The sequence below is a fragment of the Cydia splendana genome, chromosome 25 (genome assembly GCF_910591565.1).
Source record: "Cydia splendana chromosome 25, ilCydSple1.2, whole genome shotgun sequence".
Lineage (NCBI taxonomy): Eukaryota > Metazoa > Arthropoda > Insecta > Lepidoptera > Tortricidae > Cydia > Cydia splendana.
The window spans coordinates 516,571-530,788 of NC_085984.1; the positions used below are offsets into that span (position 1 = coordinate 516,571).

Here is a 14,218-nt window from a genome sequence, read left to right on the forward strand (position 1 = left end):
GCCCGAGCTGCAAGGCGATTAAAACAGCGGTAAGAAACGACGATACGCCGGTTCGCTCCTGCTCATCCTCTAGACATACTGAGCCGGTTCTCGCCGAGGACGCGCCCGACGGCGACGCCGCAGAAACAGAGTCCTAAAATCTGCGGAGAACCTGGCATCGATGTCAGTCCCCAGCGAGGTGCTCTCCCCGTTTACCAATACTCTTCAGCAGCTGCAGCGCGTCTTTGAGTCCATGAAGAAGGAGATAAGTGAGTTCACCAAATCGCTCAACCACACAACGGCAGACGTCAGCGAGTTTCGGAATGAAATTCTGGAAATCAAAAACCAGCTAAAAGAGCTAGAGACGCAGAAAACTGAGGTGAAGAACCTGCGCGCGGAGGTCGTCGAGCTCCGCCACGAACTAGAACTTAAAGAACAGCGCCATCTACTCAAAAATATCGAAATTACAGGAGTGACTGAAAGTAACGGGGAAAATCTTCAGCAACTAGTCAGCACCATCTGCGTAAAGCTTGGCGTCGAACTCGACCCCCGAGATGTGGACGACGTGCGTCGGGTAGGCCAGCGCGGCGGCGGGGCGGGCGGCCTCGAGCGACCGCGCCCTGTTGTGTTGACGCTGACGCGGCGCGCGCCGCGCGACCAAATCCTTCGCGCTGCGAAAGTTCGTCGCGGTCTAACTACCGATGCACTGGAGATTCCTGGAAATTCACGACGTGTTTATATAAACGAACACCTGACAAAAAATAATCGAATTCTTTTCAGTAAAGCTCGAGCTAGAGGAGCTGAACTGAAATTCAAATTTGTATGGACTTCAAACGGCTCCATCTATATGCGCCGGACTGAAACAAGTTCTATTGTTCGGATCTCATCGGAATCGATGCTGGAGAAACTTCGCAAGGAACCTACGAGTACATCTGAAAACCGGCCCGAGTCGTTTCAGGTCGTCACTAATTAAAGTCGGCTACAACGTTATACTGTTTCTAAGAACGCTTTTTGTGTCTATACTTATAAAATTTTTAGGTATTGGTAATATTGATTTTTCTGTTTTATTTTACTATAGAAAAACTAACTTCTTGTCTCTATATGTAACTCGCAAACGTCTGTTGAACAATACACTTTACTTGTTTCATGAAGCCTCGACAAATGGATACCATACAGTGTTAAGTCTGATTATTCATTATAACTGTATCCATACTAAAAATAAGCCTTGCTTACAACATACAAAATCTAGCCTCTGCCTTAGGTATCAGTCAAGCTTAATAATAATTAATTCGTCTATATATACAATAAACATAATAAAAAATAGGTCAATTTTACGGCTTTCAGGTTATTATTGTTATTGCAATAGTATTACTATATGTAAATGCTCACCAATGAACTTATATCGTGTCATATGCAATACATGCTCGGCCAACACTATCCTTTTTACTGCTGATAATAAAGGTTTTTACTCGCTTAATGAATAGTGTACATATGGCAGACGATCTTGACTCAGTTTGCAATGTAACTTGTCGGGAAGTACTTTCCCCCGAATGTTTTAGTACCGTTTTTGACCAAAAAGTTAATTTTAAAATCTTAACTTATAATATTCGCAGCATAAACAAAAACTTGAATATGTTTCTACTAAACTTGCACCGTACACAAGTCGAGTTCGATGTGTTGGTCCTAACGGAGTGCAGGTTACAAGACACGGCTTTGATGGACCAGATCCCAGGATATTCCTCATACTTCTCAACCCATAACATTAATCAAAACGGCGGTGTCGTAATTTTCATTAGAGATCGCTGGATGGTAAACGTATCAGAACCCCGTTTTGACGAAGCATGCTGTTTGTTGGTGGAAATTCCGAATAAAGTTACTATTCTAGGTATCTACAGACCCCCTTCCTTTAATTGTCCCACCAGCTTCTTCCGAGACCTAGCTTGTGTCCTTAACTCACTTAGCCATGTCAATCAGGTAGTCCTGGCTGGCGATATAAACATTGATATTCTAGCCCAACGAGCCTATGCAACAGACTATCTTTGCTTATTTGCTGAACATGGTCTATCACCCGCAATTACCTTACCTACGCGCCAAGAAGCCTGTTTGGATCACATATTTGTTAAGACTAACGCACTAGTTACTGGTTTAATCTGTGACTTCAACGTAACTGACCATAAAGCTGCAGCCATCGAAATAGCAATGCGTTCTTTTAGTTCTTTTAAGCCGAGCAGATTAAAAACCGTAATCGATTATGAAAGTGTCGCTCAGGAGCTCTCGGCAACAAATTGGCAAAATGTGTTGAATGAAGCGGATGTTAACGTGGCAACTAATTCCTTTGTGACCATAATTCGGAACGCCATCGATAATCACTCAAAACAAGTCAGGATTCCTAGATCCAAATTCACCTTGAAGCCGTGGATGACACCTGGTCTGTTCCGTTGTGTTCGGCAACGCGACAAATTGCATGCAAAAGCAAAACGATTTCCGAATGATGCAGTCCTTCAACTCTCTTACAGCAGGTACAAAAATTTTTGCAACGATCTATTGAAAAAACTTAAGGAACAACATGAAAAATACGAACTCTCGACAAACTCCACCAATACAAGAAAGCTCTGGCAAACTGTTAAAAACATATGCAACATGAACAAGTCAAACACTCAACCCCACGCACTCATCTCCACGCCAAACCCTGAGGAATCTTTAAGCAATTGTAACAGATTCTTTTTATCTGTGGGTCAAAATTTAGCTGAACAAATAATCACTCAAATAGGGGAAAGTGAGGAAAGTCTTGCCAATAAAGTTAAACCACTCGATGCCTCTAATATATCCTTCTTTATGCAGCCTACCGACTTCAGAGAAATTGAAATTATTATTATGCACCTAAAGGACCACAGTGCACCAGGCTTAGACGGGATTAGTAATAGACTCCTAAAATATATTATATATACCATCAGTGAGCCACTTACTCATATCTATAATCTTAGCCTTAGCTCAGGCTACTTCCCTGATCAATGGAAGACAGCTTCCGTTACCCCAATTCACAAAGCCGGAGCTAAAGACATTCCCGGAAACTACAGGCCCATATCCCTCCTCAGTGCATTTTCCAAAATTCTAGAAAAGCTCGTAAATTCAAGACTCGTTAAATACCTGGAAAACTTTGGTCTCCTATCTGATAGACAATTCGGCTTCCGACAGAACCGATCCACAGAAGACGCCACCTCCCTTCTAGTCAACCTTGTTTCTTCTTACTTAGATAGCAATTTAAAATGCATTGGCGTCTTCCTGGATCTTGCTAAGGCATTTGATTCGGTATCAATTCCGATTCTCCTCCGGAAACTGCAAAATATTGGTATACGTGGCGTCCCGCTGTCATGGTTTGAAAGCTATCTTTCTGGAAGGAGTCAGCAAGTTAAAATAGACTCACACAAAAGTCCAGAAGAGCCTATTAAATTCGGCGTTCCTCAAGGCAGCATTCTCGGCCCCACCCTTTTCACAATTTATATCAACGATATTTTAAAACTCCATATTCCAAATTCTGAAGTAGTCTGTTATGCTGACGACACCGTAATACTTTTCAATGACAAAAGCTGGGAAAGAGTTATCGCTACAGCAGAGCAAGGCATGAAAATTGCAGCGCATTGGTTTCGTACTAATCTCCTAACTCTAAACAGTGACAAAACCAAATTCATATGTTTCCATAAAACTGCATTATCGAAACCATCTTTTGACCCCAAGATAAAGATTCACCTATGTAATGACTCTTCCACTAACCATTGTGACTGCGATCATATCCAGCGTACACACGTCATTAAGTACCTGGGCTTATTAATAGATGAAAAACTAGATTTTAAACATCATATTCATAATCTCGCCGATAAAATCAGGAAATCCATTTTCATTTTTAAAAAGCTTCGCAGTTCGGCTTGCAAGCCTTTGATAAAAATGGTCTACACTGCGCTATGCCAACCAGTGATCAGTTACTGCATCACAGTGTGGGGTGGAGCACCCAAGACCACGATGCTGGAACTTGAAAGAGCCCAACGCTCCGTTTTAAAAGTAATGTTTAAGAAACCCTTTCGCTTTCCAACATCAGATCTCTATGCTGAAGCGAAGGTTCTTACCGTTCGTCAACTGTTTCTGCATAAAATAGTTGTGATCACCCATATATCATCTAAACACTTGGCTTGTTACAATTCGCTCCTTAAAAAGCGCATATTTAATCTACCGGTACCTAAAGTATCATCTGCATTTGCTAAACGTTTCGGGGACTACATAAAGGCAGCAACTTACAACGCCATTCTCAAGCAGTGTGATTTAAAAGATAGCACTGCAAATGAGGCCAAAAACACTACCTATAAGCTACTTCAATCACTGAGTTACACAGAGACAGAAGCTATTTTACAAAGTGTCACTTCACTGTAATTTTTACCTTAGACTTAGACTAAGTTAATTGTTAATTTTTAGTTTTAAGTATATAATGTAAGTTTTAATGTTACTATGTTATGTGATATTAATAGTATGACCTGCACACGATAACGAAACTCTGTTATACAACTCTAATTGGTTCCCCGCGATACAGGGTAACCTAGTGCGGGGGCCCCTGGTAACTATGTTTGTAACAGTTTTTAGAAATAAATTATTCTTATTCTTATTCTTAGTTATCACGGTGTTCTGCAAGAGTCAAAACATAGGTGCGACGACGAGCGAAGCGAGGAGGAGCGTGTTAGGTTGACCGTGTAGTGACCAAACAAAATATTTTAAAACAACTTCATTTTTGAATAAATAGATAGCCGTTTTCTTTTTAAAATGTGCTTCATAAATGGTCTCCAATATAATAATTCAGTTACCAAATAAATAGTTGGTACCTGCCTAAAAATAAACAAAAGCTGTAACGGCATTAAAATGTTGTCTGATATTGATATATTTATAGTAGGATATCCCAAATATGGTCGACCTTCACCAATCTGTCTGACGGATGAAACTAAGAATATATGAAAGAAAATATGTTCCAGAACATAGAATAGTACATTGTAGGAGAGGACGGAAAATCGTTAAAAGATGGACGAGTGCGTTTGAGGGCCGACACGTTAGTGAAGCCCTCAAATAATACGCGTCCATCTTTAGAGTTTCCTGCCGAGGCATTACATAGTGCTTTTCACGACTACTGCGAGGAAATAAGAAAACATTTGCATAACTATAAGTACTAGCCCGCGATTTCTCTGGTAGCAAATTACTAGCCACTGCCTGTGCTGTCTCTTGAATTTCGGTAGGCGTCAGCGTAAGAATGTCATTTTCTTCACTAGAAGAACTCATTTTTATAGCGAGCGTTGATACGTGTTTCTTGTATTTTTTAGTCAAACACAATTTACGCTATCCAATTCAGTAAGTATTTTCAGATCCCGCCTTTTTTACTTTTTTTTTATCACTTTTAAGAGGCGTTTTTCTGTTATTTGCTTCAAACCGACTCTAAACTTAGAAGCGTTTTTGCTAATAAAACCACAAACAGCTACAAACGTAAAAACGCCTTAAGCGTGAACTGAATGGATAATTGTTAAAAAAATGAACTGAATGGTTTTGACATTTCTTTTTTTTTAAACAAGAAATTGGTCCTATAAATAACCTAATTTTATTTTTGAAGGAAAAAGTTGCGCCAAAAAAGACCTTTTATTAATTTTTATGTTTTAAATGATACTCATTGCTGTAGCGAACCGTCACCAATGACAGATGATGATAACAATAAAACATTGTACTAGTGGTGGTTCAGGTGCTACCCACAGCTATTGCTTACTTTCCAGCTTGGTTTTAGACCATCTATTGCCACTTTTCCGAACAGTGGCGTGAATAATAAATAGGGTTGCCGATAGAAATATGGTCAAGGCTATTTTTAATAAATTTTCGAAAAAAAATTTTTTCGGCAAATTACTCCGATTTGTCTGACGAACGAAATGAGTTTCAATGGAAAGTATACAACTTGTACAACATAAATCATCTAGGTTGCCTATCTTTTTCCGATCACTATTATGTGGTTGCCGAGTTTAAAGAGTGATTTTATATCGATAATTGCACTCATCTGTCTGACGCTTGAATTATACATCAAAAAGATGGTAATTTTATTGCAAATACAATGGTATAGGATTGCCTGCGAAAATCCGGTCAAATATAAGGGTTGCTAGGCTTTTAATTAAAATAAGAAGGGAAGACTTTTAGCGATAACTCATAAACGGCTTAACTGATCAAGTTTGTTTTAATTTTATTTGATTGAGTTTTTAAGCACTATTTTTATGATTTTTTTCATATTTTTTGGACAGATGGTTCAAAAGTTAGAAGGAAAAACCTTTTTAATTCTTTATAAACTATTATTTCCTAAACGATTCACTTTATCAAGAAATGTTGTGTAAAGACCCCTATTTATTTTGAAAGGCCTATCCAACGACACCCCATACTATGAGGTTGAAACGATAAAAAATTGTCACACACATTTTGTTTCTTTCAAAGCGATTATTTCCGAAAATATTCACTTTATCAAAAAAATGTTCGTCTAAAACCCGTATTAATTTTGAAAGACCTTTCCAACAACATCCCACACCATAGAGTTGACACGAAAAAAAAAAATCCACACATACATTTTGTTTCTTTCGAGGCGATTATTTCCTAAAATATTTACTTTGTCAAAAAATGTTTTTTAAAGAACCCTATTTATTTTAAAATTCATATCAAATGACATCTTACAACAGAGGTATCAAACGAAAAAAAAAGAAAGACATGTATGTGACCATTTTTTTCGCTTCAACCCTATAATGTGACATGTCGTTGGATAGGTCTTTTGAAATAAATACGGTTTTTTACAAAACATTTTTTGATATAGTGAATATTTTAATGTGTCCAATGTTATGCCCATCCCAGTCTCTGTTGGGAACTCGGTACTCTAAGTTGTTGACTCGTACATCTACCTAGGACAAGTAGTCCAATTAGGTAGGTCCAACTTCGAGAAAGAGGTCAACCGCCGAATCCAACTCGGTTGGCAACGTTCGGGAAACTACGTAATGTCTTTTCGTCCGACATACATCAGTGCCTCAAGACGAAAGTCTTTAATCAATGTGTGTTACCAGTGATGACTTACGGCTCCGAAACGTGGTCTTTCACTATCGGCCTCATCTCAAAACTCAAAGTCGCTCAACGAGCTATGGAGAGGGCTATGCTCGGAGTTTCTCTGCGTGATCGAATCAGTAATGAGGAGATCCGTAGACGAACTAAAGTCACCGACATAGCCCACGAATTAGCAAGCTGAAGTGGCAATGGGCGGGCCACATTGCACGCAGAGAAGATGGCCGATGGGGTCGAAAAGTGCTCGAGTGGAGACCACGGACTAGCAAGCGCAGGGTAGGACAAAGTGAATTATTTCGGAAATAATCGTTTAGAAATAAAAAAAAAGGTTTTTCCTTCTAACTTTTGAACCATCTGTCCAAAAAATATGAAAAAAAAACATGAAAATAGTGCTTAAAAACTCAATCAAATAAAATTAAAACAAACTTGATCAGTTAAGCCGTTTATGAGTAATCGCTAAAAGTCTTCCCTTCTTATTTTAATTAAAAGCCTGGCAACCCTCATTTGTGACCGGATTTTTGCAGGCAACCCTATACTATTGTATTTGAAATAAAATTACCATCTTTTTGATGTATAATCCAAGCGTCAGACAGATGAGTGCAATTATCGATATAAAATCACCTTTTTAAACACGGCAAGCACATAATAGTGGCCGGAAAAAGATAGACAACCTAGTTGATTTATGTTGTACAATTTGTATACTTTCCATTGAAACTTATTTCGTTCGTCAAACAAATCGGTGAAATTTGCCGAAAAATTTTTTTTTTTTTAATTTATTAAAAATAGCCTTGATGTGGTGTATTTGCATGTGTGCGTCCGCACGCATACAGGCGCGGCTACTTGTAATGTACAATTACCAGTAATAAACGAGCATCTATCAGAGCCGGTTGTTTCACTTAAGTACTTGCAGACACCTCACTGGCGACGATCCGCGTCTTACCCGCGTGTGTATTTAAATTAACCGTTATAAAGATGGCTACTAAAGCTCCTATCGGAAATTTAAGTCAGTTTGACCATAATACCCAAGAATGGGAAATTTTCAGTAGTCGTTTGAAGCAGTTCATCGTTTTAAACGAAGTTAAAAATGAGATGAAACAGGCACTGCTACTGACACATCTGCATGACGATACATACCGGCTATTGAAGAACCTTGTGTACCCAAAAAAGGTAGAAGAAGTTGGGTACGACGAGCTGTTGAAGGTGCTCGACGGTCATTTTACTCCGAAGAGGTGTACCTTCGCTGATAAGAGCAAGTTCTACGAGGCAACTCGTGAAGTGGGGGAAAGTGTCGAGAAGTGGGCGGCTAGGATCAGAGGACTCGCCGTACACTGCGAGTTTGGAACCTCGCTGGACATGCTGCTGCTGGACAAGTTCGTGCTGGGGCTACGCGCCGGCAAGGAGCGCGAGCGACTCTTCGAGCAGAACGTCTCCACACTCACGCTGGCGAAGGCGATGGAGCTGGCACAGCAGACGGAGTGCGCGCAGAAGGCGCGCGCAGACGCGGTGGCCGTGACCGTGAAGCAGGAGCCGGTGTACCGGGCGGGCGCGCAGCCGTCCGCCGGCCGCCGGGATCCCGAGGCGAGGACCTGCTCGGTGTGCGGTATGAGGAGCCACGACGAGAGTAGGTGCAGATACAAGTCCTACCGGTGCCAGCTGTGTGGTGAAAAGGGACACCTCAAGAAAGTGTGTACTTCCAAGAAGCAGTCCAAGTGTCGTGTGAACAATGTTGAAGCGACAGAGTTCTCGGCAGAAGGTGGAGACTGCGATAGTTGCCAGGAATGTAAACTTCTAAGTTTAAGGTACGTTAATTATAAGCCAATATTACTGAATGTATCTGTTAATGACCTTGAATTGAACATGGAACTGGACTCGGGCTCCGGTGCTACCATTATTAATGACAAATTATACAAGGAAATGTTCCCTAATGTTTCATTATATAAAAGTGATCTAAAAATGTGTCTATACAATTTTCATAAAATAACGCCCATAGGTTTTTTCGTTGCGAAAGTAAAATTTATGTTAAAAGAACGATTATTGAAAATTTACGTTATAAAAAACGGCGGACCGCCAATATTGGGCCGTGATTTTATGACAAAGTTTAATTTGTCATTCATTGTAGATAACAAATTTGTTACAGATGTAAACATTAATCAGAGCTCGAGTGAGGTAACAAGGTTGTTAAATCAATTTAGAAGTTTATTCGAAGAAGGGTTGGGCGAATTTAATAAGTTCAAAGTCCACTTGCAATTGAAAGAGAACGTTAAACCTAAGTTTTTCAAACCGCGGTCAGTTCCGTTTGCTCTAAAAAAACGGGTAGAGGAAGAAATCGATCGGCTGGTAGATTTAGGTATACTCGTACCGGTTAATTTTTCTGAATATGCAACGCCTATCGTGCCTGTTTTGAAGGAAAATGGCAAAGTCAAAATTGCAGGAGATTTCTCGGTCACATTAAATAAAGACATGGTTATCGATAAGTACCCGATGCCGCGTATAGAGGAGGTGTTTGCTAAAATAGGCGGTGGTGAAAGTTACACGAAATTAGACCTTAGCAACGCGTACAATCAGTTCGTTTTGTCTGATAGCTCTCAGGCGCTTACGACCATTAGCACCACGAAGGGTCTTTATAAATATACTAGGCTAGTTTATGGTCTCGCCAACGGCCCTGCTATTTTTCAACGCGCTATGGAGTCGCTGTTGGTAGGTATTGACGGAGTCAGCTGTTGGTTGGACGACGTGTGTGTAACGGGACCGACGAACGAAATCCATTTGGCGCGATTGCGAGAGGTTTTGACAAGGTTTAGCGATGCAGGTTTAAAGTTACAGAAAGAGAAATGTGTTTTCTTAGGTGATAGTGTAACTTACTTAGGCTACGAAATTAATAAGAATGGCTTACAAACGTCAAAAACAAAGGTGGAAGCTATTCATAAAGCACCAAGGCCGACTAATGTAACGGAGGTAAAGAGTTTTTTAGGACTCGTAAATTATTACCGTAGTTTCATACCAAACGCGTCGAACATGTTAAGTCCTCTACACGAGCTACTGCGCGCGGCGGCCAAGTGGGAGTGGGGACGTTCGCAAGAACAGGCGTTTCAGGCAGTAAAAAGGGAGCTGGGCTCCGAGCGGGTGCTGGCTCATTTTGACCCGGAGGCTCAGCCGGTGCTTAGTGTGGATGCAGGACCTGGCGGGTTAGGTGCCCTTCTGGCACAACGCGACCCGGCAACCGGCGCCGAGCGCCCTCTCGCGTTCGCCTCACGCTCGCTCAACGCTAGCGAGAGGAATTACAGTCAACTTCAAAAAGAAGCTGCGGCAATCATTTTTGGTGTTAAAAAGTTCCACCAGTATCTGTATGGAAGGCAAAATCCGTTCGTTTTAAAAACCGACCATAGGCCTTTGTTGTCCATTTTCGGCAAAAATAACGGCATTCCGGTCATGACCGCTTCCCGGCTACAGCGATATGCAATTATTTTATCGGCATATAATTATAAGGTTCAGTACATAAGTAGTGCTAATAATCTCGTAGCTGATTATTTTTCTCGTGCGCCGTTGCCTAACATGGACAATGATGAGCATAACGAAGATAACGATGAGGTGTCTTATTTAAATTTTTTAGATGAAAGTGTGACACCCGTGACAGCTGATAAAATAAGACAGGCTACCGGAAATGACGCCACATTAAAAAAAGTTTTTAAATATATGAGTATCGGTTGGCCGCGAAAGATAAGCTGTCCATCTATTTTACCTTATTTTAGATGCAAAACGGATTTACAAAAAGATAATGGTATTCTTTTCCGCGGTCACCGGGTGGTTATTCCGACAGTATTTCGGGATCAGCTGTTAAGTGAATTGCACACCGGACATTTAGGTATTGTCAAGACAAAAAGCGTCGCGCGCGGTAAGATGTGGTGGCCTAACATTGACGGCGATATCGAGCGCTGGATCGGCTCATGCGCCGCCTGCGTGGCCGTGCGCGCCGCCCCGCCCCGCGCCGCTCCCGCGCCCTGGCCGCGTCCTCCCTCTGCCTGGTACCGGGTGCATATCGATTACATGTCCATTAATCAGAAAGTTTATTTAATTGTCATAGACGCATATAGTAAATGGTTAGAGTGTCTATTGATGGACAAAGGTACTACTACTCGAGCGCTGATATGTAAGCTTAAGGAAATATTTTCCAGATATGGCGTACCGAATGTCATTGTATCCGACAATGATATTAAAATTAATTCTGCCGAATTTAATTATTTTTGTGATATGAATGGCATTCGTTACGTCACTTCTCCAGTTTATCACCCGGCCAGCAATGGTCAGGCCGAGAATTCTGTGAAGACATGTAAAAAGATGATTAAATGTATAGATAAAACAGATAAGTCACAAGTTGAGGATAAACTGATGGGTTTATTATTCGAGTACCGTAATACTCCCCATTGTTCCACGGGTCAAACTCCAGCGAGTTTGATGATGGGCCGTAATTTAAGATCACGGTTGGATCTTGTGATACCAGATGTTAATGAATGTAATGATAATAACATTGACAAAACTGTTATTGACGATTGTAGAAAATTTAATGTCGGTGATCAAGTATGGGTTAAATGGTTTACTGAAAAAAAGGAGATTTGGGTTCTAGGCACCATTCAAAATAAAATTGGTAACAGAATGTTTTTGATTTATGTGCATACTAAAAATACTGTATGTAGACGCCACGTAGATCAAATGCTTAGGTATACAGGTGATCAATTTGACGTCATTAATGTAAGCGAGGATGCCGGGACTGACGAGGACTCGTGGTCACCACCAGTCGAGCCGCCAGCTTCGGCTGCCCCCGCGCCCCCGGCGGCGTGCGTGTCCCCTCCGCCCCCCTCCCCCCGGGCCGACAGTCCCTTACAGGCGGATGTACAGCCGCGTGACGTAGTGAGCGATGAGGCCGATGAGTATGATACAGGGCTTTCAGGGGAGGAGGAAGTTGAGGAGCGTGAGGGGCCGCGCGCGTCGGCCGCGGAGGTTCCGGAGGTCGCGGAGGCGGCGGTCGCACCTGCCGCGGAGGAGGCGCCCGCGCCCGCAGTTACTGCCGACGCGCGGTTGCCGCCGCTGCGTCCGACAATTACTAGACCGAATTTAAGGCCCAGAGATAAAAAGATTAGTTATAAGAGTTAATGTTATTATGTTGTGTCTGTTAGTTATTATACTTATTAGGTAGTATTAAAATACTGATGTATTGTTTATTCTATTGGCAGGTCTTACAATTAAAGGTGGAGAAATGTGGTGTATTTGCATGTGTGCGTCCGCACGCATACAGGCGCGGCTACTTGTAATGTACAATTACCAGTAATAAACGAGCATCTATCAGAGCCGGTTGTTTCACTTAAGTACTTGCAGACACCTCACTTGACCATATTTCTTTAGGCAACCCTATTTATTTATGTTCTGGAACATATTTTATTTCATATTTTCATAGTTTCATCCGTCAGACAGATTAATGAAGGTCGGCCATATATGTGGGATCTTAGACCATTATAGGCTGCGGCCAGGCGTGCCGTAAATTTATAGTCGAAATTCCTAATCATGAAACACCTAATGACCATACCATTAGATATTTCAATTTTTAATCACTATATTCAATAGTTAGTAATGTGTTTTGTCAGATGCAAAAGATAGGTGCGACGACGAGCGAAGCGAGGAGGAGCGTGTTAAGTTGACCGTGTAGTGACCAACGAAAATATTTTAAAAGAACTTTTTTTTTAATTAATAGATAGCCGTTTTCTTTTTAAAATGTGCTTCATAAATGGTGTCCTATATAATAATTCAGTTGTTAAATAAATACTTGGTATCTGCCTAAAAATAATCAGAAGCTGTAACGGCATTAAAATACAACTCATATTGATATATTTTAAGGCTCCGTTTTTGTTGCCAATCTATTAATATTAGTGCCCATATCTATTTTTTTTAACTACCCAAATTAGATTAATTAGTTGACCGGTTAAATACGTGCCATTAATTTACCAATGGTCAGTACCTATAAGTACTTATAGTCGAAATTCCTAATCATGAAACACCTAATGGCCATTATACCATTAGGTCTTTACATTTTTAATTACTAATTAAAAAAGTCCAAATATTTCGTACCTTTTGGTATCGAGACCCTTGGCCCGTGGGGTCCGAACGCGTCTACCCTTTTTAAGGATCTTTCAACGCTGTCACCACTGGTGACCGTAGATCTGGCAGCTTCCTCGCACAAAGAATAAGTATTGCGATACAGCGAGGAAATGCTGCCAGTATCTTCGGCACCATTCCGCAGGGGGATATTTTGTAATTATTTAGTTTAAGTTTAGTTTTATTTATTTTTAGATTTAGTTTTTAAGTTTTGTAGATTAGTTATTTAATTATGTTTTTTTTCCTAGTTACGTATATTAAGTTTGTATGCACTTATAAATCATTAAAGAAGTTTGAACATTAAGAGTTGAGAGCAAGAAAAACATGAATTTAAATCATTAATAATTTGGCTATTTTAAAATCTAAATTACTAATTTCAATAGTCATCATGGTGTTCTGCAAGACTCAAAAGATAGGTGCGACGACGAGCAAGTTAGGTTGACCGTGTAGTGACTATTTTAAAAGAACTAAATTTTTTAATAAGTAGATAGCCGTTTTCTTTTTAAAATGTGCTTCATAAAATGGTCTCCACCTCCAGTATAATAATTCAGTTGCCAAATTAATGCTGCCTGCTTAAAAATAAACAAAAGCTGTAACGGCATTAAATATTGTCTCATATTGATATATTTTAAGGGTCTGTTTTTGCTGCCAATCTATTAATTTTACTACCCATTTAAATTTTTTGTAACTACTCAAATTCGATTAATTAGTTGACCGGTTAAATACGTGCCAGTTTGAAATAGTACATTGTGCAAAGAGGGGGCGTAAGCTAGATATTGTAAACGAGGTCTATAATTTCCGACAGCCGCAGGATGTGATCTACAATCTCTCTTCCCCGCTCCGCTGGCTTTTACAACCAATGCTATTGTTTGATTCCCGCAGTACCTACTCCGCTCATCTACGCCTAAGTGGACACCCAGCAGACAAACTAAGAAAAGTAAGTACAAGCGACTTCACAAGCACAAGCGACGGCACAAGCACAAGCGTACAA

The 14,218-nt window shown here is 40.6% G+C and overlaps 2 protein-coding genes across 3 annotated transcripts; both read left to right on the plus strand.

The window, feature by feature from the left end:
- The first annotated feature begins 160 nt into the window (after positions 1 to 160).
- Positions 161 to 952, plus strand: LOC134802636 (uncharacterized). Its single transcript, XM_063775271.1, has one exon. It carries the CDS (start codon positions 161 to 163, stop codon positions 950 to 952), a length of 792 nt encoding a protein of 263 aa, XP_063631341.1.
- A 6,919-nt stretch (positions 953 to 7,871) lies between these two features.
- LOC134802957 (uncharacterized) lies at positions 7,872 to 12,425 on the plus strand. Of its 2 annotated transcripts, none has more exons than XM_063775694.1 (2): positions 7,872 to 8,882; positions 9,221 to 12,425. In XM_063775694.1, the coding sequence occupies exons 1-2, from the start codon at positions 8,056 to 8,058 to the stop codon at positions 9,231 to 9,233; spliced, it is 840 nt and encodes a 279-aa protein (XP_063631764.1). In that variant the 5' UTR covers positions 7,872 to 8,055; the 3' UTR covers positions 9,234 to 12,425. The 2 variants fall into 2 exon arrangements, with proteins under 2 accessions (XP_063631764.1, XP_063631765.1); XM_063775695.1 differs by having other exon boundaries at positions 12,312 to 12,425.
- The last annotated feature ends 1,793 nt before the right edge of the window (positions 12,426 to 14,218 follow it).

What these genes read in the sequence shown, in the direction of transcription:
- LOC134802636 (XM_063775271.1), top strand. Translation starts at nt 161, where the DNA reads ATGTCAGTCCCCAGCGAGGTGCTCTCCCCGTTTACCAATACTCTTCAG.
- LOC134802957 (XM_063775694.1), top strand. Translation starts at nt 8,056, where the DNA reads ATGGCTACTAAAGCTCCTATCGGAAATTTAAGTCAGTTTGACCATAAT.